We start from the raw sequence: 27822 nt of genomic DNA, 5'->3' as shown, positions 1-27822 counted from the left end.
TCATTATTACTCCTACTAAAATTACTAGGACAGAATTTTGTCACTGGCCCCTGCAATTTTATGTTGTTGGCCTAGTGAAGTGGAATTAATCTGTTGTACCACCATAAACCAGAACTGAGCAGTATACTGGGGTGTGTGTTTTTCTCTCTCTCATTAAAATAAAGCAAATAAAAGGGGAAAAAATGCCACCTAAGACCATAACTAGTAGTACAAAGGACAGTGACTGCTACAAGTACTTATTTATTTGTTACAAACATACCTGTTTGGCAAGTGCATCTATGTGTATTCAAATTTTTCTGTTTTTAAAATTTATTTAGTTATCTTTATTTATTTATTGGCTAGAGACAGCCAGAAATCTGGAGGGGAGGGAGAGGTAGAGACAGAAATACACCAGCAGCCCTGCTTCACCACTCGCCCCTATATTCAAATTATTCTTCCTGCTAGTAGTCTCTTAAAATAAAATGTATTAATAATGTATTGAAAGATACATTAAAAATAGATCCTTTATATCACACCATGCAAGTGACAGAGTATCAGAGTAAACACAACCATCGAATGTCTTCATTGTCTTTGAGGGAAAATTTTATTGTAGTCCAGTTACAGTTGCCAGAGGAAGTTGATACAAGACCAAACTGGCAGGACAAATGGAAAAACACAGGGAAAGGTGGCCTAGAAAGCAAAGTCTCAAATCCTGTCCTTCTCACACAGGGGTTCCTGGATATTTCTCAAATACAGGTGAATTCCATTCTCCGACATCAACACAATTTTTGAGCAGCAAATGGGGACCCTGGAGGGATCCGGCATCAGCTCAAAGCGGAGCAGAGTCAGGGCCACAGCCACCTTCATCTCATTCATGGCAAACTGTTTCCCGATGCAGTTCCTGGGAATGGAGTGAGAATGAGATGAGAGGGGCACTCAACACCTTTCTCAGCTGGGCAGCATTTGCCACAGAGTCCCTGCATGGAACGGAGCATCCAGCTTCCTCCTCCTGACCCAGCTCAGACCTACCCTTTCAGGACTATACAACTCCACTGCACATGGTAGAGCTTACGAACTCTCTCTTTAATTTGTTTCATTTTTCTCAGTCACTTTTTAAATTTGTGGTTAACAGCGGCTTGTATACAAGATTATAAGATGACAGGTATAGCTCCACACTGGTTCCACCACCAATGCTCTGTGCCCCACTCTCCCAATGATAAACATTAGTTTGCACAGAGTCTTTGAGCCAGTTGGTTTACTTCTACTTTTTTTTTTTCAGGTTGATGACAAACTCTCTCCTGACCTCTGAGAAACCTACCTCTCTTCTAGGAACTAACCCTACTCCTAATGGGAAATGAACATTATATTTGAGGAGGGTCAGTTCTCCAAACCACAATCAAATCAAGGGAATCACTAAAGATATAATTTGTTCAGTAATTCTTCAGCTGCTTCAGCTTCTGCTTCTGCTTTTGCAAAATGCAGGCAAGTAAAGACAGGGTAACTACTGAATGGGTCACAAAGTCACGTCGTCATCATTAAGGAACTGTGGAAGAAATTAAGTCATGTGAATTCTTTGCAAGTCAGAGTTGTTAAGGAAATTAAAATGAGGGTAGGGCAGTAATTATAAGGACTCTCTGGTCTGAGGCATCAAAGATCCCAGATTCAGTCCTCAGCACTATGTAAGCCAGAGCTGAGCAGGGATCTGGCTCAAACAAACAAACAAAAACTGTAGGTAAGATTTAGAAAAAGAGAAAATGAAAATAGAGTATTTGGGGAAGGGCTATAGCTTAATAATCCACTGTGTTATCTGATTTAACTTAACAGCTGAAACTCCTGCTTCCTTCATTCCCTCAGCCAAGCATTTCTGGTCTCCTTTCAGCTCTACTGTCCTTTTCTACCATCACTCTCTCTCTCCACCTGCATGTTTCTGTCTCCTGCCTCGCCTCCCTCTACAAGAAAGCCAGAGATCAGTTTAACTCTGCTGTGCCCTCCAGCACAAGCAGGACATGTCCTGATGCCTCAGCTGACATCAATCCCTCCATAGGGTGTTGCCTCTCTCACCTCTGAACATCACCCTGCTCAGCTCATGTTGAGTCTTCCCTCTATCTCTCCTTCCACATCTTTAAGGCTGTCCAATGACAGCCTGGACCAAGGGCTCTAGTGGGTGAGCTTTCTCCCAGCATTAAACTTGTACAGTTGGAATGAAATTAAATGAACTGAAAATATGCCCCAAAATAATAAAATAAAATAAAAGTAAAGTAAACCTAGGATTCAACACCCCAGCTCCTCCCCTGCCTTTTACTGGCAGTCACTGACTTAAATCAGAAATATAAGAAGAACTCAAGTCTGGGGGAAAAATTAAATGCCAGCACCATTCTGGATCAAATCAGACCATGGCAGTTGTGTGAAGGTAGAGTCACTAAAGAATCAAAGAGTCAAAAGGAGCTTGTTTCTATCAATAAAAACTACTTGGAACAATTACTTTGTAGTTTCCAGAAACAAATGTCTCCTAGCAACTACTGACACCTGAAGTGAGTCTATCACTGGTGAGTCAGCAGCAATGGAGGGAGGACTTTCACAGCAGCCATTTGAAGAGCCCTAGTCCAGCTCAACAGCTGCTTCAAGTTTGCTGCATATTGTATGCTAGGACTCTTTCAAGAGCAGTGTGCCCTATACTGAGTACTGGATATTCTCTCAAAGACTTGATCTTCCACACTTGTATCCTTTCAGTCAACATTATACTATGTGGACTATGGAACTGTAGCAGTCAAATCCTTCATACAAAGGGTTTGCCAGTAGGCAACGTTCTGCCTTTAAGCAAACATAGAAGGGTCAAAGTTGTGTTGGAATGGACTGCACAGATAAAAAGTATGGAAACTGATGTAAGAGTTCCTACAAACATCTACTGAAACCTTTCATAGAGATGCCATGAACAGTATGAAAAGGAAACAACTACACACCTAAACATACCTCCAAATCACTGCTATGTGAGCAGTGGATTGCTAAGTGAAGTATGATAGAATGGACTGAGAATGTGGGATGAGAGAAAAAGTCAATTTAGGGTGAATGATCAGTCAATTTTCTGTCAAAAGAGTTTATTGACATGGAATTTTATGAAAAGTACTCGTTTTTAAAAGCAGTACTTATGAAGTACGGAAAATAATCAGAATACAATGACTGCAGAGCTGTCACTGACAGTGAATTGCAGGATTCCACTGAGAAATACAAATGGGTCAGTGTCATCACGGAGTGTCCTGAAATTGTGTTCACACACGTGCCCCGTTCCTGGTGAAGTACCATATAACGTCATAACTGCAAACATCACTATGCAAGTTGATAGGCGGTCACATGTATCAGGGCATGCCCCCAAGGGACTCCCTAAACACTCAAGTGCAAAAGACCTCACCTTGACCCTGCTGAGAAGGGCAAGAAAGCATGACTGTGCCGATCAGAACCAGGTGCAAAACGAAAAGGATCAAACACCTGCAGAGACAGTACCATGGCAAGTGAGCTAGTGGCAAACCTTTCTTCCAAGCCACAAAGGGGAGGGGAAGAGCAGAGATTCTCCCACACCCACCTCCCCTGACCATCATACCTCTGGGTTTGGCCAAACCTTCGGGTTGTGGTGCAAAGCATAAATGGAGAGAGACAATATGACTCCTGTGGGGTGAGATGAAAAAGAGAACTATCACACCCATGGAGAAGCTTCTGGTCCCTCAACCAGCAGTGGCCATGTGCATGCACAAGAGTCATGAGGTCTGTAAAGAGAGTCATTCCAAATGAAGTTAAACTGCAGCATGAGAGGCAGATGGAACAAAGAAGAAGATACCCATGAGGACAGATGGAATAACAGAATTGGAAGCTTACTTTTGTAGCCACTCCCCAGTAACAACCAGATTAATGAACTGCAGTTGTAAGCAAACAGAGAATGTGCTTAAATTAAATCAGTGCTCACACTATCCCTCCATGGAAGTACTCATATGTCCATGGTTCAGATAAGGCACCTAAGCCTCAGAGATTGAGTGACTTGCTTATGGTGATGACACTGTAGGATGTGGAGAGGTGGGGATTCAGATCTAGCAAAGAAGTGAGCCAAGAGGTTGCCTCCTGCTATTCCAGAGGAGTCAGATGTAGCAATCTGCTGGTGTCGGTCCCTGCTACTCCTGGGCATCCTACTCAGAACAGTGGATTCTCAATATCTACTCATCTGACTAGAACACAGAATGAAAGAGCAATATCTACCCTTTCCCTGAGTTCATCCATTGTATCAGGATTATAATTGATAGTTATATTCTTGAGAAAAAGAATATAGGCCACATTTGGAGGATTGCATTTGTCAGTAGAGTCAATGACACCAGTTGCTTCTGTTCTCCCTCATCTAATCTTTTAATAGAGTCAACCTTCCAAAGACTCAGCCTGTGGTCTCTGCATAAAAAGTTTGAGACATTCAATTAATTTTTGCCCACTCATATTAGTTAAATAGTGATTTGTATGACTATAAGTCAATAGGAGTGTACATAAACACCATTCCCACCACCAAAAGACTGTGTGCCATTCCATCCTGTCCCCTTCACCCTCCCCCACACACAGTAAAGGCAAACATCCACCCTCACCTTAATCCAGAGATTTTACTTTGGTGCTCTACTCCAAATCCTGCTTTGAGTATTCCTGTCTGTTCTTCTTTTACACATTCTGTTTATGGGTGGGATCATCCCTTACTTGTCTTTTTCTTTCTGATTTAGCTCACTTAATAATTCCTTCTAGCTCCATCCAAGATGAATCAGAGAAGGTGGGTTCATTGTTTTTTATAGCTGAGTAGTATTCCATTTTGTATATATACCAGTCATGGGCCCTTTGGAATATAACTAAAATAATCCTACTAGCTATCTACAAAACAGAGACCTTCCCCAACTCTTCATATGAACTATTCCATACTTTAGATTCATGATTATTCAACAATTTGTTTGGCTTTATATCTCACCTCTCCTTTTAGCCACCAGGTTCCAGATGCTACCATGATGACAACCAGACATCCCTGGGCAGATGAACCCAACAATGTGTCCTGGCTCCAAGCTTCCCCAGAACCCCTCCCCACTAGGGAAAGAGAGAGACAGGCTGGGAGTATGGATCGACCTGTCAACGCCCATGTTCAGCGAGGAAGTACTTACAGAAGCAAACCTTCCACCTTCTGCACCCTGGGTCCATACTCCCAGAGGGATAAAGAATAGGAAAGCTATGAAGGAAGGGTATGGGATACAGAGTTCTGTCTTGGGAATTGTATTGAGTTCTACTACTCTTAACCTATGGTTTTTGTCAGTGTTTCCTTTGTATAAATAAACATTTTTTTTAAAACTCAATGAAAGCTAAGTTTGAGTTATTTCAACATTTTTCAACTACACCTTTATCACTTCAACTATTACTGTAGTTTGCATAAGAGGGGGGATAACTAAAGAGAGTAGACTAGATTCACTTTAAATATTTAAAATACTGTGTGTCTTTAAGTCATGAGTTTAGTGAGTCCCCACCTTCAGGTAAGGAACGTCCATCAGAGAAGGTGATGGGCTTGCTGAGCTCCCTGCTGATGCGTGGTACTGGAGGGTAGAGTCTCAGTGCCTCCTTGATGCACATGGTGGTGTAGGGCATCTGGTCCAAGTGGTCCCTGAAACAAAGCCCATCATGAGAGAATGAAGGGCATGGGCACACCAGGGTTTCCTCCCCTAGGCAGGCAGGGCTCCAAGTGGCTGGGACACACCAGGTGATGGAGGCACCATCCCCCAGGAGGCTCTGGATCTCCTCCCGGCACTTCTGCTGATGCTCAGGGTGGGAAGCCAGAGCATACAGGATCCACGAGATGCCACTGGCTGTGGTGTCATGACCCGCAAACATGAATGTGTCCACCTCTGCACGGAGGTCCTTGTAAGACAAGCTACTCCCATTCTCCATCTGGGGAAGGATAGTGACAGCTAAGGGTTTGCCCCTTCCTTAGGGCATCTGGGCAAAGCTTCAGTTTCTCTATCACACACTCACTCTGGCAAAGAGGAGGATGTCCAGGAAATCCAGGTGCCTCTTCTTTCTGACCTTCTCCAGCTCTCCCTCCTTCTGCAGTTGAGCCTTCCTAAGCCGGATCAATTGGTCTGACCCAGAACAGTGGACCCAGGCAGACCTGAGAACACTGGGTGCCCAGATGCAGTAACCAGCATAGCCCAGATTGTCCCCAAGCTGCAATTCGGTGCAGGTGGGTGGGGATGAGTGTGGGAGTGGTTGTGCACATCAGCTGAGGGTTCCAGCACCATCTTGTTATAGGTCTTGTCTCCCCTCAAGAGCTCAGCCTACGGGGCCCCCTGGATGCTACAGGGAGGGTCCCATTCAACCATCACCAACAAGGTGACACATGCTCATCTCTGCAAACATCTTATGCCCCAACTCCTTGGTTCTGACCCCCTGCACGAGAGATATTCCCCACACCACCCTGCCACCATTCCTAAGGAATCTGCGAGCTCTCAGCTCTGCCTAAGGCATGAGGACCAGACCCTTTGGATGTACCTGATGCTGGAAGGGATTAGTTCAGGGGCTTTTCCAACCTGTGTGTTCATGGGCCATCTGGCAGGCACGATAGTTCTTGCGGCCTTCAGGGGTCAGTCCATAAAGGTGATCGTTCTGGTAGAAGGCATTCGTCAGTCGGGAGTAAAACAGGTTCTTTAGGTCTATAATCGCCTGGATGTAGGACTGGGAGCTCCTAAAGGAGGAGGAGTGAAAAGAGACTGGAGAGGAGGGCAGACTCTGACCAGGGGAAGGATGGGACTCTGGAAGGAGGTTTCCTCTAACCAAGGAGACAGACCACATGAAAGCATTGTCTTTTCTGTTCATATCCTTAGGGACCTCCATTCTTTATAGGTGCAAGAGTCTTCTCTTGTCAGGCTTCTCTCTATGCCAGGATCAGATATCTGGCACCAGCTTTGGTGGGGATGGAATGTAACCTTTCCTATTCTAGTAACTGAACCTTATTATTTTGCACCAGTTCATGCCCCATATACCCTATGTGTATCTCAGGTAAGTCCACACCTCTCAGTTAGAATAAGACCTTCCACCTTCTGCATCCCATAATGGCCCTGGGTCCATACTACCAGAGGGATAAAAAATAGGTAAGCTATGAGGGGAAGGGATAGGATATGAAGTTCAGGTGGTGGGAATTGTGTGGAGCTGTAGCCCTCTTATCTTATGTTTCTTGTCAGTGTTTCCATTTTATAAATAAAAATTAAAATTAAATTAAAAAAAAAAGAATAAGAACACACAGGTTAACCTGCTCACTGACCTGTCTGTCTGGACACTGCCCTGGTAGCTGAAGGCGCACTTCATGATGGTGTCCAGCGTCATCAAGGAGACATGTTCAAAGATCTCTAGATGGGAGTTGTGTTTGACGAGTCCTTCCCATTTGTCCTGTACAGTGAGGGGACAATCACCTTTTCCTACCAGAAGGTCTCTGCTCACAGCCTATTCCTCTTCTCTCTTTAGATATACTGTTTAGAAATTTTACTTTCCAGACAAGATGCTTGAAAGCTAATTAAGACTGTAACATTAAGGCTTGCAAAGTGGTCTCTGTGTAAAATATAACATTATCCTATAATAATCTGAAATTTCTTCTTAATTTTTTACTTCTTTATTAGGGAATTAATGGTTTATAGTGAACAGTAAAATACAGTCGATTTCTTCTTAATTATTTTAGCAAAGTGTGATAATAAGCACATTTGGGCAAACCAGAACACCTGGTTTCTCAGGGACAGGAGACTGATCTCCTGCCTAAGATCTGAGAAGACCTAATGAACAGGAGAAATTCAAACCGAGGGGTTGTTATAGGTTGCTACTAGGCTATTGTCTTGCTTCAAGATTTTAAGTTGTTAAGATGTGTAAGTTGATTGGAAAGACCACATTTCCCAGAATTCTTGGTACCAAGCAACAAAGAAACTAAAGCTAGAAGCGGGCGAGGGAGAATGTTAAGCAAATTAAGAGACTCGAGAGGAAGCTGGAATTTGCGCTTGAACTCTGAGCCATAAGTACCAGGAGACCAAGGACTGGGGTAAAAAAGAGGAAGAAGCATGGAGAAGAAGGGGCTGCAGGTGGAAATAGTGGATCTTCCCTGAACCCACCAAGAACTTGAGGATTGGTGGGTACAGGAAGCAGTCACAGTGATTTTTTTTTCTGACTGCCATTTATCTCAATTAATATAAGGCAATGAAGTCCTATTGTCATGCAATTAATTAATATACTTGTTGGTTTTATGGAAGCCTTATAGATATTAGTGTATAGTAGTCATTTTTATACTAAAAGACACAAAATGCCCCTATTACTTTGGGAGACATAAGGTCTCCTACAATAATATCAAGTGCAGAAAATTCCTAGGGAGTTAGTACATGTCTCCAAAAGCAGGAACTTCAGGGACTTCCAATTCCTTTCCTTCACCGAGCACATCCCACACAAGTTGTAAGGAATGAATTGTGATGAGAGGTGATGCCACAGAGGGCCTGGCTCCAGTGAACCTGTTCTCTCTCTCACTCCATGGAGAGGCTCCATTTCACACAGGTCTTGGGTCCCAGCCAGAGTCTAGTGAGTGACCCTGGGATGTGCGCAGTGCAACTAAGTGAATGCTGTCAGTCCAGCCAGGGGCAGGTTGTCCTGCTTCCCAGGGGAATGGCCTGGCTCTGGTTCACAGTGCTCAAGCACTGACAGAGGGATGGGGGGTGTTTTTCCCACCATGACTTCACTGTGAGTGTTTATTGGTATGCTTCTAAGACCCCTTCTGTTTCATTGGTTTAATCCCCCTTGCTTAACACTGTATTCTATTTACATAACCACTGTTAAATAAGCACCTCCCTGCCTGCAGGGCATTGCTTTAATCCCCACTGGTTCATCATGTCTTTTTGCTCCACCCCCTCTCTTAGTACACCCTGATTTGCACCAGTCACTTTTCGATCCACCCTCTCTGTCACATCCTGTTTCCACCCTACTTGGTGAATATATATATATATATATATATATATATATATATATATATATATATATATATAGACAGGATTATGATTATATATAGTTTAGATGGCTTAGATTGTGTTGCATTCCACATGAATAAAGAGATACTGCGTACAGGTCAGCCGTGAGTCTCTGGTCATCTGTATCCCACCCGTGAAGCCAGTCCGGCATAATGGTGCCCTCAAACAGGGACAGGAATCTCGGATCCACAAACATGCAGCAGACCAAAGAAGACCAGATAAGTAAAGCCATCATGGCCTGCCTTTAAACTTATGAAGAGGTTTCCCAAAGCCTCTACTGTTTCTTCATGAGACAGTTTCTCTGTTTCTGGAACATTTTGCTCTGGGCCACATTTTGGTTCCCTGACTGGGAACTTTGGTTCCTTATGACCATGATCATAGAGCTTGGGAGATGCGAGGAGATTTCTCCTGGGACTTTCTAGACTCCCTCTCACATGTTCCCTAGGAGAAGGACTACATTTTGCTCCAGGCCATACTTTGGTTCTTTATGACCGTGATCCTAGAGCTTGGGAAATGCACGGAGATTTCCCCTGGCTTTCTGGACTTCCTCTCACATGTTTCCTGTGGAGAAGGACTACTCTAACTTGAAAAGCATTACCTAGTACCTTGGCAGTCCCCAAAAATGGAGACACATGGTTAGTTCTACCCTCCCCTGATTCGATTCTTTCTTCGATGGGAAGACGTTTTTTAAAATGGGTGCCTACAGCAATCCACCAGGAACCATCAGAAGCACCCTAAATGGAATTTCAATGAGCTTTTTGGACTAGGATGCCCTCCGGGGACTCATGATGCTACATGATGAGATCTGGATAATCTGGTTCAAGGTGAAAGAAGCAAAAGCTGCCTACGGCTTTTCTCTTGATTCTCCCTTCATTGTTCTTTCTAAATATCTTAAGTTTGCTTTCTGCTTTCAGTTGCGTTTCATAAGATTGATTGATTTGAATGACTGAATTTTTGTATGACATTGACTTAAAAAAAAAAGTGCTGGATGCAGCCATGATCTCTAGAGACATCCAGAAACAATCCAAAAAATTGTTTTTTCCTCCTTTGATATTTTTTTATATCTTGGCATAAATCTGAAACGTTTAATCCTGAAAACTGTATGAGTTATGGGTGGGGCAGATAGTGCAATGATTATGTTAATGATTTTCATGCCTAAGGCTTCTAACCATGGTTCTTCTGTTTACCTTTCCAAGTTTTATTGAATTTAAACTGTTTAAACAACCTTAAAATCATACTAGAAAGGACTTCCAATTATAATGGAGTTATCAATTATAGTAAACTTCTAATCTGCTACAAATTTTGTTTGACAAGTAAGTGAATTACAGCTGTCAAGTCTTCACATGAAAAAGCATCTGCTCAACTGAAATCCCCGTAAATCCATTTGGACCCCTGTTCTGTGACATTGCCCACAAGATGGCATGACTACAATGCACCCCCAGAAACCAATGATGTGACCTGGCACAACCTGAAGAAACTGATTCACAGACTCCAAAGCTAACTCTCTACAGAAAAGTGGAATTCCGGTGGCTGACCTTCCCCATCGAGACAGACGTGCAGTGTTTCATCCCCTGGCATTTCTTCCGTGGTCATCTGCTTTGGACTGACACTTCCATCGGACTTACTGGTACACCTCTTGGACACTTTACACAACTTTACAGTAGTTTCCCTTTACGCTGCTGGGTTTCTCAAAGACTGACAGCAGCAGTGCATGGACTTTGCATCCAGAACCTTGGGACTCTATAGGCAATGCTCCCTCGCCTGCAGGCCCTGTCCCCAGAGACAGGAAACCCCCCCTCCTTACTAGGTCATGCCCACAGAGGCAGGAAATGCCCTTTGAGGCAATAGATGCCCCCAGAGGCAAAAAATGCCCTTTCATCTGCTAGGCACTACCTTTTGAGGTAGGAAACGCCCCCCTCAGGGCTCCCCTTGGCATCACACTGGTTCTTGCTGCTCTCCTATTTTGTTCCTCCATGTCTTGTGCCAGTTCTTTTGAAAATGCCTGAAAAATATAGGTTTATGTTCATCCCACACTCCTGTGTGGTCATTAGTTAAAAAGAAAGGGGGAATTGTTGGTATGCTTCTAAGACCCTTGGTATGCTTCTAAGACCCCTTCTGTTTCATTGGTTTTATCCCCCCTGCTTAACACTGTATTCTACTTACATAACCACTGTTAAATAAGCACCTGCCTGCAGGCAGGGCATTGGTTTAATCCCCACTGCTTCATGATGTCTTTTTGTTCCACCCCCTCTCTTAGTACACCCTGATTTGCACCAGTCACTTTTCGTTCCACCCTCTCTATGTCACATGCTGTTTTCACCCTACTTGGTGAGTATATATATACATATAAGGACAAGATTGTGATTATATAAAGTTTAGATGGCTTAGATTGTGTTGCATTCCACATGAATAAAGAGATAATGCGTACAGCTCAGCCGTGAGTTTCTGGTCATCTGTCTCCCGCCTGTAAAGCCAGTCCAGCAAGTGTTGAGGAAAATGTGGACCCAAACTGCTGCGTGGATAACATCTTGCTGAGCTGCTTTGTGGAGAATCCTTACTCACAGTAAGATCTGAGCCTGTCAATGTATCTGAGTGGCACATTCAAAGGGTTGTCTGGGAGTGGAGTCTGAGCTGTTCTGTGCATGGGTGTGTGCAGGTAAGAAAAAGAACAGATTCTGCAGCTATCAAGAACAATGAACCCACCTTCTCTGACCCATCTTGGACAGAGCTAGAAGGAATTATGTTAAGTGAACTAAGTCAGAAAGATAAAGATGAGTATGGGATGATCCCACTCATCAACAGAAGCTGACTAAGAAGATCTGAAAGGGAAACTAAAAGCAGGACCTGATCAAATTGTAAGTAGGGCACCAAAGTAAAAACCCAGTGGTGAGGGGTAGGCATGTAGCTTCCTGGGCCAGTGGGGGGTGGGAGTGGGCGGGAGGGATGGGTCACAGTCCTTTGGTGGTGGGAATGGTGTTTATGTACACTCCTAGCAAAATGTAGACATATAAATCAGTAGCTAATTAATATGAGAGGGGGAAATCAATTGTATGTCTCAAAGTTTCTCAAAAGACAAACTGAATCTTTTTAATATATAGGCTATGTATTTGATATGGGGACTCTCTCAAAAGCCTAGACCAAGTAGATTAGAAGCTTCCAATAGCACAGCTATATACAAGATACTGGGTACTGTCCAGCAAACCATAACAAAGGGACTTTTCAAAGTTAACCAAATTAACAAATAATGTGATGATAATATTAACTATTGATTGTCTTTTTGAACCCTAAGACAGCAGGAACCTCACATCTTCACTATAGAGCCCCTACTTCCCCCAGTCCTGGAACCCTTGGATAGGGCCCACTTTCCCGTATGCATCTCCCAATCCAAACCAAATAACATTGCATCTGCCGATCACAACCTAACCAAAGCAACGATTGCTACCTCAACATGCTTCACCTCAGAATGTATCCAGAGACTTCACGTGTGGAATGACAACCCTTCAGCTTCATTACTCGGGTGAGACCTTTCCTTTAATAGTACACTCTAATTTCATCTCAGGTAGTTCACTTTCCAAGAAAGTCCCATAACCTAGATATACACCAGTTTCTATGAGAGAGAGCTTATGTGCACACGTATCCATAAACTACTGCAAAATATATACCTGAAAGCAGGACTACACTAGAGTTTGCAGTGAGTACCTCCCTAACACTTCCTCTCCACTATTCCAAGCTTGGGATCCATGATTGCTCAACAAATTGTTTGGCTTCATATGTTAACTCTGTTTTCAATCACCAGGTTCCAGATGCCACCAGGATGCTGGCTAGGCTTCCCTGGATTGAAGACCCCACCAATGTGTCCTGGAGCTCAGCTTCCCCAGAGTCACACCCTACTAGGGAAAGAGAGAGGCAGACTGGGGATATGGACCGACCAGTCAACGCCCATGTTCAGCGGGGAAGCAATTACAGAAGCCAGACCTTCTACCTTCTGCAACCCTCAATGACCCTGGGTCCATGCTCCCAGAGGGATAGAGAATGGGAAGGCTACCATGGGAGGGGGTGGGTTATGGGGATTGGGTGTTGGGAATTGTGTGGAGTTGTACCCCTCCTACCTTATGCTTTTGTTCACTAATCCTTTCTTAAATAAAAAATTAAAAAAAAAAAAAAAGAACAGACTCACCAGCATCACTCGAGCAGAGTCAGCCATGGTCCCCACATAGGGCTTCAGGATGTTGTAGTGGAAGGCTGGGGTCAGCATCCGCCTGTGTTCAAACCAGGGCTGTCCATTCAGCAGGAGCAAACCATACCCTGAGGCAAAGATAAATGTTTAGGAAAAAGACTAAGCATCAGAGAGATGACTGAAAACAGCTAGCCAGAAAAAGGTTACGAGACAGTGGCACCCCTCTAGATGCTTTTCAGGTGGAATACAAACTGACATCTGACAAATTAACGGATAAGAAGAAATTTAATTATATGCTGATAAAGCAGCACTTAAATAGACATGAAAGATTCCAGAGATAGACAACATACAGTGATAAGTCTTTCTTTAATATTTTTAATATTTTATTTATTTATTAGTGAGAGGGATAGGAGGAGAGATAAAGAACAAGACATCACTCTGGTACATGTGCTGCTGGGGGATCAAACTCAGGACCTCATGCTTGAGAGTCCAACACTATATCTGCTGCGCCACCTCCTGGAACAGTCCAGACTACTTTCTTTCATTTGATAAAATGCATTTGAGTATCTACCATATATCTCATGAAATGATAGATCTTTTCCTTTAGGATCCCAGTTTGTTTATCCAATCACTTAGCTGAAGAATACCTTGGTTATTTCCAAGTTTTAGCAATTATGAATAAAGATGAAACATCATTTTCTAAGAGTAATAAATTGTGGGGAAAGTGGACAGTGGCACTCCCAGTTGAGAGTACACATTACCATGTGTAGGGATCTAGGTTCAAGCCTCTCAAGCCCCAACCTGCATGAAGGAAGCTTCACGAGTGGTGAAATGGGGCTGCAGATGTCTCTTTTTCTTTTCTTTTTAAAAAATTTTTATTTATGAAAAGGAAACACTGACAAGAACCATAGGATAAGAGGGGTACAACTCCACACAATTCCCACAACCAGATCTCCATATCCCACCCCCTCCCCTGATAACTTTCCTGTTCTTTATCTCTCTGGGAGCTAAAAGGAATTATGTTAAGTGAGCTAAGTCAGAAAGAAAAAGACAAGTATGGGATGATCCCACTCATAAACAGAAGTTGAGAAAGAAGAAGAGAAAGGGAAACTTAAAGCAGGATTTGACTGAATTTGGAGTAGGGCACCTAAGTAAAAATCTCTGGGTTGAGGGTAAGGGTGGATGTTTTTCTTCACTGTGTGTGTGTTTGCGGGGTTAAGAGAAGGGTGTGATGGGACACAGTGTTTTGGTGGTGGGAATGGTAATTATGTACACTCCTATTAACTTGTAGTCATATAAATCACTACTTAATTAATATGAGAGGGAAAATTGACAGAATGTCTCTAAGTTTTTAATGCACAGACCATAGGCTGAGTTTTTGATATGTTGACTATCTTAAAAGATTAGACCAGGGAGAACAGAAGCTTTCGGGGTAACTCTCCCTCTCTGGCGGGGTGGTCTCCAGGGGAAAGGTAATGGGCTGGTTCTTTCTTGCTCACGACAGGGGTGACACGAAGTAAAAGACACCAGGGGACTCTTAGCGTGCCTAGAATCTGAGTCCTAGAGTCCCAGAATCCTAGAGTCCATTTATTAGCAAAGTGGACATGAGTTAAATAGCAAAGCAATGGAGGTAATTATTGTTGAAATATGACAGAAATTACAGGTTTCTTATGCATGCCCCTAAGGTAGGGGGCTGGTATGACAGGAATTGATGAGATACAAGACAGTCATTTTCCATGACACAAGCAACTTAATTATCCAAAGGTATTTGAGAGAAGCATAGGGGTTAAACCCGTAGGGTGAGACAGAAAGAAGCTGAATATCAAAAGCCATATAGTTTGGAATTTCTCTTGTCTGGGGTCTGAGGTGTGTGATGAAGTGTGTGATAAGATGTGTTCTTCTGTGATCAGAAGGTGACTTTGAATGAGTGAATCTCAGCCATGTGGCCTGCAGTTAATGGAGGGAAATACTGGGGTATCTGTGGGCCTGAGAGTCAAGAAGGAAAGAACCAAGTCTGAGTTTCCCCCCTTATGCTCACCTCAGTTGAGAGAGACTTACCAAGAGGTTATCTTCTCAGACCTCCATCCCTAAGCTCTATCAGGCTTACACATGTTCCCAACAAGAAGCAACCGGTGGCATTACTCTATAAGACACAGCTATATACAAATAATGTCAAACATAAATTATGGTGATGTTGTATATGGTACAGCAAATTCTAACAAAGGGATTTTCCAAGTTAACCCAATTGCCAAATAATCTGATTATAGCAATAACTATGTATTGCCTTCTTAAACCCTAAGACAGCAGGAAACTCCTGCTTCCTCTATAAAGCCTGTATTTCCCCCAGTCTTGGAACCACTAGGGTGGGGCTCACTTTCCTGCATGCTTCTCTCAATTCATACCAAATGCTATTACATCTGCTGATTTCAACCTAATCAACACAACAAGTACCACCTCAGCATGCTTCATTTCAGACTGTGTCCAGAGACCTCAGACGTGAAATGTCAATGCTTCAGCTTCATTACTCGGGTGAGAACTTTCCTTTCATGGGATTCTCTAATTCCATTTCAATTGATAAATCTTTAGGAGTAAAGAAAAGGGTCCAAAACTCTGGAAATTAAGGGAAGTAAGTCAGGTCTCAGGAGATGTAAATATCAGTTGTTTGGAAAGTAAATTTCACTAGTGCCACCAAAATACAGTGACCCTAAGAAGTAGACCAAGAGTCTACAGTCTATCATATTCACTAGTGCTTATTAGAATTAGCTCCAATCATTATGGACCCCAGATCAAAGCAATGGGGTTTACAGTTAATGATATTTATATACTTTCCCCATATATAGGAACTACTCTCTTCCCTGATCTATATATCTAGTTCTATTTCCAACTCTGACAGTATCTCCCCAGACAGTACCTTTGACCCACCTTCATGTTAGCTATCAGGCTCTAGCAAAAATTTTTAAAGTCATGGATGGACCCATTGGAATATACGAAAAATAGGCCTCCTAATGTTTTCCAAAATGGAGACTCTAAATCTCATCAGCTATATTTTTGCCTTTAGTCTCCTGATTATTAACAATTTGCCATCAAATTTCAGATGCTACCCTGATGCCATCCTGACTTAACTGGGCCGACAACCTCACCAATGTGTCCTGGAGCCCCACTTCCCCAGAGCCTTGCCCCACTAGGGAAAGAGAGAGACAGGCTAGGAGTATGGATTGATCTGCCAATTCCCATCTTCAGTGGGGAAGCAATTACAGAAGCCAGACCTTCACCTTCTACACTGAATAAAATTCCTGGGACACCCAGAGGAATACAGAACTGGAAAGCTTTCAAAGGAGGGGATGTGATTCGGAGTTCTGGTGATAGAAACTATGTGGATTTTACACTGTCTTATTCTGAGGTCTGGTCTATTGATCACTATTAAATCAATAAAGAAAATAATTAAGTCCAAACAGAACTAGCTCATGAAAATAAGAATAATATCTAAATTCTTTTAGGTACTCAAAGATGGGTGTAAAAATTTCTCCCTGTGGGTCCTGAAATTGAGGCAACTTGGAATGTGCCTACACTTGACCACAGAATGTGAGCTCAGCTCTACAGGGATGCAGAGGTCACATAGGCTTTTAAGCTGAATATGGGCTCCTGATCAAATCAAATCAGTGGATTTTAAAGTCAACAATATTTACAACTTTCCCATATTTGGGAGCTACTCTCTTCCCTGATGCAGCTTTCTGGTCCTTTTTGCAGCATGACATCATCTCCCAGACAATAAATTGAGCCCACCTGCATATCAGATGTCAGGCTCAGGAAAAGAAAAAAAAATAGTATAGTCATGGGCTCTTTGGGATATAACAAAAATAGAACTACTATCTACAATATGGAGACCCCTCCAAATCTTCATATGATCTATTACAGCCTTTAGGTTCATGATGAGACAACAATTTGTTTGGCTCTATATGTTAACTTTTTTTTTTTTTCGGCCACCAGGTTCCAGATGCTACCATGATGTCAACCATATTTCCCTGAGTAGACAACCTCACCAATGTGTCCTGGATCATCTCTTCCCCAGAGCCCTGCCCCACTAGGGAAAGAGAGAGACAGGCTGAGAGTATGGATCAACCTGCCAATGCCCATGTTCAGCAGGGAAGCGATTATAGAATCCAGACCTTCCACCTTCTGCATCCCATTATGACCCTGGGTCCACATTCCCAAACGGATAAAGAATAGCAAAGCTATCAGGAGATGGGATGGGATACAGAGTTGTGATGGTGGGGATTGTGTGGAGTTGTACCCCTATTATCCTTGGTGTTAGTGGTATTTCCTTTTTATAAGTAAAAAATTTTTAAATAAATATTAAATTAAAATACTTTTCCTAAGATATTTGTTCCAAAGTGACTCTTTGGAATCCATATGCCAAAATGTCATATTTTGGATCCATCCTGTAAATCTCAATACATTTAGATAAAGTGAATTTCCCAAGTTGGCTTGTTCATAAGATGCTCTTACAGCCTCTGGATGGTAGAGGTTGAAAAGGGAGAGTTCAAAGAAAGAATTAAATAAACATCAGGCTGTGAATATTAGTAAAAACTAAAAAGTGATATGTAAGAGTCTGACCTTTTATAATATTTTCAACTTCATTTCAAGGGGGTAAGTGCTTATTCAAAGAGTGAAAGGCATCTTGATTCAGTGGTAAGGCTGGTGATATTGCTACCCATAGCCCAAGTAGACAACTCTTCCTCCCATACTGGAGGCATTTCTGGGTATTGTACTTACCAATCCAGGGAATGAACAGTCTGTAGGGACCATGAAGAGCTTTGGGATCTGAAAGGAAAAGGAAGGTATTGTACAAACTAAAAGGAAGCAAAAAAAAATACAGATACCTCCAGGAGGAACTGAGCTCCCATTGCTTCCAGATGCCTGTCAGTTTGTCTCCAGCCACCTTCCACCACCTCCTACACCTGGTCCCTCTTTCTTCTTTAGTCACTGTGAGCTCAGGGAGTCAGCCTTGGTATCCCAGCAGCAGAACGGAATTAAGATGGTGATTTGGCAGAGCAAAAGCTTTGCCCTCAATGCCAGTGGAGAAGGCAAAAGACTGTGTGGTTTCTCTACATTTTATGAGGGCAGGTCCCACTCAGAAGGCAAATGCCAAGCAGTACAGAAGGAAATTGACCAGAAGATCTTAGGTAGTTTTTTGGTTTTTCCTGTGTCTTTGAGCTATAATTTCATACCTCTACAAACCTAGATTACCACACCATGCCTACCATCACAATACCAATAGATTCCAGCATAGATTGTGAGTTAATATGTATAACAATTCATAACAATTTAATTTAAAAAGTAATTAAGTGACCAGGTGGTGATGCACCTGGTTAAACACCCATATTATAGTGTGCAAGGAAATTGGTTTGAGCCCCTGGTCCCCACCTGCAGGGAGAAAGTGGTGAAGAAGTGTTGCAGGTATCTGTTTGTCTCTTTTCCTCTCTATCTCCCTTTTCCTTGCCATTTTATATCTGTCTCTATACAATACTAAACAATTAAATAATATTTCTTAAAAGAAAAGAAGTGAGGTTTTTTTTAAATTACATAAAATTAATATGACTCTAGTCAACTGATACATTTTAAGTAAATATTGCTGGCTTAGGCACACTTGTGGGCTATAACATTAGTTGGTAGAAAGTCTGGGAAATCTGCCACTATCTTCTGAGTCTCACAGACTAGGACAGGTACCCACTGGACTAACATGTTTCTGTGAAGGTGCAGGTTGGGCTCTCACCTGATCTCCCCAGAACCGCCTTCATGTAGTCAGGGTCATAGACCATCAGGTGGGCCCTCGTCCCCCACAGCCAACGAGGAAAGGCACATGGGAACTTCTCTGCCCATTTCAGTAACACCTGTAGCTCCTGATCCTCTTGGAACTGTCACCAGGGAACAATAAAATTAAGTTAAGTATTGTCCAGCTTCCATGTTTGGAATGAGGGTGAATGGCATGTTGGTCACAGGCAGGAGGTCTACATCAACAGAACTGAAAGTTCAGGAGTTTGTCTTAGGACCTGGATTCTGATCCAACCTCAGTGTTTTTTACCTCAGGCTTCACCTCAGGCTCTATTTGGTCTCATTGTTGGTAGGGCCAATGACTGAATTCTGAACTGGGTCAGGGGTCAAGTCACTGTGTAGAATTTTAGATGTCATTAGCTGTGGGACTATGTGAAAGCTTGGTAGAGCTTAGGGATGCTCTCCCATCCTTGGATGGAGGTCTGGAAAGACACCCCACTTGTTAGTCTCTCTCCTTATAGAGATGAGCCAAGAGGGAAAAGTCTCCCGGACTCAGTTTCTCCTTGTTAGTCTCTCAAGCTCACAGAAAGCCTACAGATCTCTCACACTTAGTTGCCCCTGCTAGCAACAGGCCAAATGGTTGCCTACATAGGGTTCACTCAAAGTTCACACATCTACTTCACCTTTTGATCATAAAGGAGAACACACTCTAACATACACCCCTAACACCCGACAATGAAAACCCCAAATTCTATTTCCTAGTGTTTTTTGATATCTATGATTTACATAAATGTTTGTTTTTCTTTTCTCTACCTCACTTTACTTGTTTAACCCCTATGCTTCTCTCAGATGCCTTTGGATAATTAACCTGCCTGCATCATGAAGAATAATCATTTTGACCTTTATGTAACACATCAATTTTTGTCATACCAGCCCCCTACTGTAGGGGTAAGCTGACCTTTAAGAAATCTGTAATTTCTGACATATGTGAAAAATGTTCTTTGTTTAACTCTCTATATAAACCTGTACCCATCTCCAAATAAATGAGTGTTCATACCAGAGTACTCCCCAAGTCCTCCTTTCTGAATCACAGTCCTGAGAGCCAGTGAGGGAGGATTGGTGACTTACCCCCTGACTGGATCCTCTCCACGTGAGAGGATCCTCTCCACGTGTGCCAGCATTGCATCACATTTAAAGTATTTGTTTGTTTGTTTTTCAGAACAAAGAGAAACTGAGAAGGGGAAAGTAGAGAGGGAGAGACCCTTGCAGCACTGCTCACCTCTTGTGAGGCTTGCCTTCATAGGTGGAGACCTGGAGGCTTGAACCCAGGTCTCTGTGCATGGTAACATGCATGCTCAACCTAGTTTGCCACCGTGGGGCCCATTAGTGTGATATTTACTTAAGGATTTTGATGACCTGAAATATTGCTTGAGAGACAGCCTTGTCATTCAGCTTTGTTTATGTAGGGAATAAAAAGGCTTATCTTTCAAACTGTCTGATTGCTTTTAAATACAATTTGCCATGCTAGATGCTCTATCATTTCATGTTAGTACATATTAGTAGAAAATGGTGCTGGAGCATATATATGATTAAGTGAAAATTAAGTAGCAAACTGTCAGCATATTTTATTCTTTACATGGAATGTGTGCTCACTAGAGCAAAGTTTGGATGTGCATCTATGAAAATGGTATGAACTGTTAATTTACTGTTTCAGATTTTACCTCATTTTCCCAGATTAGTAAAAGAAATGTCTTTGTGACTTCCCACTGCCTGTCATCATCTTGTGAATGTCTCTGTGTGGCGCAAAGTCCTTTGCTCCCATCTGAATTCTGGCCTCAGCCACGCTGGCAGCTGCCCTCCCTAGGACCAACACAGATGCTGCTGCTGCTGCTGCTGCTGCTGCTGCTGCTGCTCACTCCCGCCGAGCCTCACTAGCTGCCTGTGCACAGGCTCCTGCCTCTAGCTGGTGCTCCCCTGCTCTCTGCCACAGAGCAACTGCCTCCCTTCAGCTTTTGAGACTCGGCTCTGGTTTGCTGCCCCAGGGATTCTCACAGATACTTGAGCTTACACAGGCTCCACTGGGTCAGCTCTCCTTTATTTCACTGCTTCTATTGAACTCAAAAAGACTCTCTGCTCCGCAGGCAACTAACCTCTGCCTGCACCTTCCCTCATAAAGAAATTGCCATCCCTGAGAAAACTTATCTAACTGTGGGCCAGGCTTCTTCACTGAGCACAGATTTTAATTAAACATCTATTCTGTGCAAGACTATGACTTAGCTACAGAATTAAGTTACAACTATAGGTCCTTATCTATGTGGAGTTTCCAGTTTAGTAGGGAAACAGAAAGAACAAGAAGTTAGAACAATAGAGTGTTGCTAATGTTTTCACAGTGAGAAGTCGAGTCTCTGGAGAAATGCTTTGAGGAACAGGACATAACTCAGAAGTCAATAATAAAAGTTTCCTCATTATGAACTTACTCTGGCAATAAATCACCAATGACCTAGAGGCTATTGGCTTATAAAGCTGAGCTAGAAATTATCTCTCCCAGGATCTCACAGCTATGGCACTGCAGATGAAGTAGCTGGATCAAGTTCACATTGCTTCATGAATAGGACAGTCATGAGAAAACATAGACCCCTCTGCTCCCAGAAACATATTAAGGACAATTTGGAGGAGGTGGCTGGGACTGAGCTAGGTTAGATGGATAGGTGAAGCACACATCATTTTAAATAAAGAGCATGTTGTAATCAGAGACCCAAGGCTGAGAGACAAAAGCAAATGAGAAAAGCAGGCATTTGTCAGAGTGATGTCTATTTACCCAGGTAAGCTCAGAGCCAGGCAGAGAGAATGGAACTGAGTGAACAGGCAGGAAGCATGTAGAAAACTTATTCTGTGAGAAAAGCTGAGGCGTAGAACTGGGAAACTCAAGAAGTCAGTCACTGTCCTCACAGTAGAAACCTGCTAGGATGAGCTGAGAAAGGATCCTCTGACAGCTCTGGGACACCAGCAATTGTTCCCTATAAAGAAACAGGTCCTCGGAATGGAATAAAGAGTCAAGATTTGAAAGATAACATGGAATCTCACTACCACCACCACCATCACACACAGAGGCTTTGCCCAATAATATATTATCCTTTGACGGCCAACTCTCCTCACCCTCCCACTCCCACCCAGCTCCTCCCTACCTCCCTGGAGTGTCCATAGAACCAGTGGGAGGGAGGTGATGGGAACTGCTCGACAGCCTTGAGAAGCTTCTGTCTCTTCAGGTAGAGCTGGGCTGCCTTGAGCAGCAGCAGAACCAGGCTGAGCAGGGAAGCCACTTGCAGGAGCCCAGAGATGCTGCCCAGGTATCTGGGAGGGCTCGGCACAGACTCAGTCATGGTGCAAAGCTTCTGAATAGCTATAGCTATTCCTGACTGTTCCTGATTTCTTCAGCTCATATCAGTTCTCCCTCAAGGAAGGATTGTCCCACCCACCTTTGTGGAAGGTGATCATTGGTGCAGAGCTCAGAGTTCAGTCACCAGTGGTTATTAACTATGAATAATCAACCTTGATAAATAGGAGGAAAGTTTTCCCAACTCACCTGGCTAAATGCTGTGAGCATATGAAAATTTCTACATCAGCTTTCTCAAGAGTCACTCAGTGAATGCCAGATAACTTTAAGGTGTCAAGACATAGCTCTAAGAAAACTAGACATGCAACAAGATGAGAAGAATTCACAGTCCAACTTATCAACTGCTGAGAATTTGGGTATTATTGTTTATTATTATTATTAATATTATTATCCCAATTTCAGAGAAGAGCAAATAATTTGAGATAGGGGAAGAAATGTGGCCTGAGGAAGACAATTATTGTGAGTCCTCTATCTAATTAGAAACCTTCACAGACCCTGTAATTGCCTCACTCAGTTCTGCAATGTTCCCAGGGACTGGCACAGTCTAGGAATCAATTGTGTGTGTGCAGGTAGATGGAGCACTGGCCTTGGACTCAGGAGGCCCTTCCTAAGTCAGACTCACAACATAGGAGGCTATGCTTTCACCTGTGAGACTTAGTTTCTACTTCTATAAGGTATGATAAAATCCCTTTCCTAATAGCCCCTAGGAATGTTCATTCATTGACCTATTCATTCACCAGTAAATACTTACTGAATTCACTGTCTATAATAAAGGCAAAATACTAATCTACATAACAAATATTTTAAGACCTGAATTGGAGGACTGAGTAGTGAACTGGAAAAACTCAAGAGCAAATAAAAGCTATGAGACCAAGACATTACTCCCCTGTCAGGATACTGACTTAACAAGTTCTAAGCCCTGAATTTAAACCCTAGGACCTCGGGAACATTAGAAGAGTTCCAGGGACAGTACCAGGGAAACCCCCATGGATGGTGTAGGAGTAATGAGGTATTTTCTTATGTTCTCTCACTCTTTAAATAAAAAAGAATGAAATAATAGGACTGTGAGACTAATTCGTAGCAATGTGTATGTGTGATATCCTGCGTTCATTGCTTATTACAAGAAGAACAAAAGTAGGACTGGATGGTGGCACACCTGCTTGATTACACATGTTACAAAGTGCGAAGGACCCAGGTTTGAACCTCCAGTCGCCACCTGAAGGGGGAAAGCTTTGCAAGTGGTGAAGCAGGGCTGCAAGTGTCTCTCTGTCTCTCTAGAGAAAAGAGAAAAAAAGATGGCTTGAAGTGTTAGAATCATAAACACACTAAGTCCCAGCATGAAACCTAATGGAAAAAAAAACAAGAAATGAGAAAAGTTCACTTTTCTTACTTTTTGTATGATTTTTTCCCCCCTCCGGTATAAAACCCGATGCTCATTAAACAAAATGTATTGTCAGAAAAACCTCCTTGAATGGCAGCATTCCAAATGGCACATTTCCATTTATTATTTATATTTTACTGGATAGAAACAGAGAGAAATTGAGAGGGGATATGGAGAGAGACAGAGAAACACCTGAAGCTCTGCTTTACCACTCATGTAGCTTTGCCCCTGCAGGTGGAGACCAAGGGATTGAACCTGGGTCCTTGCACACTGTAATGTGTATGCTTAAATCAGGAGCACTACCTCCTGGCCTCTCCTTTTTAAAAAAAATAATGAATTTTTATTTGTTATTAATAGCTTGTTACAAGATTGTAAGATTACAGTGTATGGTTCCACACCACACCCACACCCAAATTTCTGTATCCCCCCCTTCCACCTCCCAAAGAAACCACCATAGTTCTCACAAGTCTTACAAACAGTATTGTTGGGATATATATATATTCATGTAAATCACTTTTTTAAATTTCTTTATTGGGGAATTAATGTTTTACATTCAACAGTAAATACAATAGTTTGTACATGCATAACATTTCCCAGTTTTCCATATAACAATACAACCCCCACAAGATCCTCAATAAATCGGTTATTTTTTTAACCACTTCTGTGACCACAAATGTGTTCCCATCCCCATAGATGACCACCATAGTTCTCCCATGGTCCTAAACATAAGTCGACATTTTGTTTTTCCACATTCCTATATTCAACTGTCTATATTCTGCGTGTGAGTGAAATGATTCTCTAGTTGTTCTTCACCTCACTTGCTTCACTAAGCATAATTTTCTCCAATTCCATCCACTTTATCCCAAAGGGCACAATATCATCTTTTTATTGCTTCATAATACTGTTGAGTGTGTGTTCTATAGCTTTTTATACAGTCATCTGTCGAAGGGCATTTTGGTTGTTTGAAGATGTTTTGCTAATATGAATAAAGCTTCTATGAACACAGGGGTGCATATATCCCTTTGGATCAGTGTTATTGTATCTTTTGGGTATATCCCTAGTAGTAGAATTTCTGGGTCATGTGGGATTTACATTTGTATTTGTTTAAGAATTCTCCTTACTATTCTCCATAGTGGTTGTACCAGTTTGCATTACCACCAGCAGTGTAATAGAAATACCACAGATTTATGAGTATTGATTTTGTAACTTGCTACTTCACTGAATTTATTGATGATTTCCAGTAGGTTTTTGCCAAAGTCTTGGAGGCCTTCTATGTATAGCAGCATGTCATCTGCAAATAATGAATTTAACTTCACTGTTTCCAATTCTGATTCCTTTAATGTCTCTTTCTTGCCTGATTGCAATGGCAGGGACTTCTAGGACTATGTTGAATAGAAATGGGTCCATGATTGCTCAACAGTTTGTTTGGCTTCGTATGTTAACTCTCTTTTCAGTCACCAGGTTCCAGATGTCATCAGGATGCCGGCCAGGCTTCCCTAGACTGAAGACCCCACCAATGTGTCCTGGAGCTCTGCTTCCCCAGAGACCCACCCTACTAGGGAAAGAGAGAGGCAGACTGGGAGTATGGACCTACCAGTCAATGCCCATGTTCACCGGGGAAGCAATTACAGAAGCCAGACCTTCCACCTTCTGCAACCCACAATGACCCTGGGTCCATGCTCCCAGAGGGATAGAGAATGGGAAAGCTATCAGGAGAGGGGGTGGGATATGGAGATTGGGTGGTGGGAATTGTGTGGAATTGTACCCCTCCTACCCCATGGTTTTGTTAATTAATACTTTCTTAAATAAAAAAATTAAAAAATAATAATAAATGGTGAGAACGGACATCCTTGCCTACTTCCTGATTTAAGAGGAATCACCTGCTCTTCACCCACAGATCTTCTACTTTGAATGCCTACTTCCTTACTATATGTTCCAACTGGTTATTCATTACACAACCCATACACTAAGTTTTTTTTTTCTTTTACTAGAGCACTACTCAGCTCTGGTTTATGGTGGTGCTCAAGCTTGAACCTGAGACCTTAAAGTCCCAGGCGCAAAAGTCTTATGCACAACCACTATGGTATCTGACCCGCTCACCCTTCCCCTATGTCAGAATTATTTCCTTGTTCCCATGAATACTAGGTTGTTTTTCAAACACAAAAACTGGACTACTTAAATCCACTCCTAGCAATCTTTCAGAAGTCTAGGGTTACTTTCCATCCTTATCCACCTCTATCTAAGGGATCTTGAATCATAATTCTTTCCTGTAGTTAGTTCAACCCCTGTATTTTACCCATAGAAAAGAGGGCAGAGGGGGCCGGGCGGTGGTGCAGTGGGTTAAGCGCACATGGTGCAAAGCACAGGGACCGGCCTGAGGATCCCGGTTCGAGCCCCCGGCTCTCCACCTGCAGGGGAGTCGCTTCACGGGCGGTGAAGCAGGTCTGCAGGTGTCTATATTTCTCTCCCCCTCTCTATCTGTCTTCCCCTCCTCTCTCCATTTCTCTCTGTCCTATCCAACAACAAAGCAACGTCAACGATGGCAATAATAACCGCAACGAGGCCACAACAACTAGGGCAACAAAAAGGGGGAAAAATGGCCTCCAGAGCGATGGATTCATGGTGGAGGCACTGAGCCCAGCAATAACCCTGGAGGAAAAAAAGAAAAGAAAAGAGGGCAGTGTTAGAAAATTTGGGGGGCCCTAGTCAGGGAGTATTGGGATTCCCACACAGTCATGATGGGCCTAGACCTCTAACAGATCCCTCTCTCCATGGTCACTGGTAATCTTCATCAGGAATAACATAGTGAACCCCTTTGTGGGCCCCTATAGGATCTTGCCCTCAGTGTGGGTCAACAATGGTAGGGACTGTTCCATTCTCTGAAGGGAGGTTGGACAATATACTCTACCACTCAAGGAAGGTGGGTCCTGAAATTAGTGCAGCCAAGACCACAGAATGCAAGCTCAGACCTACAGGGATGCAGAGCTTACATATGCTCTTGTGCTGAATATGGGTCCCAGATCAAACTGGTGAGGTTTACAGTTACAATATTTATATACTTTCCCCATATTTGGCAACTACTCTCTCCCCTGATCCAGATTTCTAGTCCTTTTTCTAACTATGGCACCATCTCCCCAAACAATAACCTGGGTCCACCTGCATATTACCTGTCAGGCTAAAGCAAAAACTAGTGAAGTCATGGGTCCCTTAGAATATACCTAAAATAGGCCTACTAGTTTTTTTCCAAAATGGAGACCCCATATCTTCATCTACAATATTCTTGCCTTTAGGTTCATGATTATTCAACAATTTGTTATGCTTTATATCTTAACTCTTTTTCAGCCACCAGGTTCCAGATGCTACCATGATGCCAACCTGACTTCCCTGGGCAGACAACCCCACCATGTGTCCTGGAGCCCCACCTCTCCAGAGCCCTGCACCACTAGGGAAAGAGAGACAGGCTAGGAGTATGAATTGGCCTGTCAACACCCATGTTCAGTGGGGAAGCAATTACAGAAGCCAGACCTTCTACCTTCTGCACCCCCTAATGACCCTGGGTCCATACTCCCAGAAAGATAAAGAATAGGAAAGCTATTAGGGGAGGGGCTGGTCTTGTCATATTTCCACTTTATAAATAAAAAAATTTTTTTAAATAATATTACTCCTAAAAAAAGAAAGAAAGGTTTTGGAGACTGTTAATTAGTTCAAATTAAGGTTTGCTTTCTCTCTTCCCTGTCAGAATCTGTAGTTTTTCAAACACACACATACACACATAAGGATGTGTGTGTATAAATGAATACAAATACATATAAATACATAGGTTCATTGTATTGGTATTCGTTAATATTTAGTGAACACTTACTATGTCCTTAGATAAGAAGTATACATGTTTGGTAATAATGAGGACAAGATGTTCTGAATAGAATGAGTAAGTCTAATTCACTGCAGCATTACATCAAAAGAATAGTAAACAACAAACATAGAAACAAATTCCTACAGCAGGAAACAAAACTGGTAACTTTTTTTTACCTGTTCGACAAAGTTGAGTTTAGTATGGACATGATTTATCTTATCT

General features: G+C 42.6%; 1 protein-coding gene across 3 annotated transcripts; it reads right to left on the bottom strand.

Moving 5' to 3' along the window:
• Window positions 1-564: 564 nt before the first annotated feature.
• LOC103111996 (cytochrome P450 4A6-like) lies at window positions 565-22375 on the bottom strand. 3 transcript variants are annotated; one of them, XM_060205973.1, is made up of 13 exons: window positions 22158-22375; window positions 18974-19115; window positions 17974-18021; window positions 13201-13328; window positions 7292-7416; window positions 6561-6715; window positions 6007-6113; window positions 5732-5922; window positions 5505-5638; window positions 4961-5073; window positions 3575-3639; window positions 3386-3462; window positions 719-880 (listed from the first exon to the last, which is right to left on the bottom strand). In XM_060205973.1, the coding sequence occupies exons 1-13, from the start codon at window positions 22350-22352 to the stop codon at window positions 852-854; spliced, it is 1509 nt and encodes a 502-aa protein (XP_060061956.1). In that variant the 5' UTR covers window positions 22353-22375; the 3' UTR covers window positions 719-851. The 3 variants fall into 3 exon arrangements, with proteins under 3 accessions (XP_007521413.1, XP_060061956.1, XP_016042850.1); XM_007521351.3 differs by lacking the exon at window positions 4961-5073 and having other exon boundaries at window positions 565-880; window positions 22158-22373; XM_016187364.2 differs by lacking the exons at window positions 3386-3462; window positions 3575-3639; window positions 4961-5073 and having other exon boundaries at window positions 22158-22373.
• Window positions 22376-27822: the final 5447 nt, after the last annotated feature.

The sequence above is a fragment of the Erinaceus europaeus genome, chromosome 13, assembly GCF_950295315.1.
Source record: "Erinaceus europaeus chromosome 13, mEriEur2.1, whole genome shotgun sequence".
NCBI lineage: Eukaryota > Metazoa > Chordata > Mammalia > Eulipotyphla > Erinaceidae > Erinaceus > Erinaceus europaeus.
Note: the sequence above shows the minus strand (reverse complement) of the source record. Positions and strands in the feature narration are given on the sequence as shown.

Excerpts from the sequence above, each read along its gene's own strand:
- LOC103111996 (XM_007521351.3), bottom strand. The coding sequence starts at position 22,352 with ATGACTGAGTCTGTGCCGAGCCCTCCCAGATACCTGGGCAGCATCTCT. Across the intron at positions 5,923-6,006 it reads ACATCCTCCTCTTTGCCAGA|ATGGAGAATGGGAGTAGCTT; the intron begins GTGAGTGTGTGA and ends ATCCTTCCCCAG. Across the intron at positions 3,640-5,504 it reads TGGACGTTCCTTACCTGAAG|GAGTCATATTGTCTCTCTCC; the intron begins GTGGGGACTCAC and ends CTCACCCCACAG.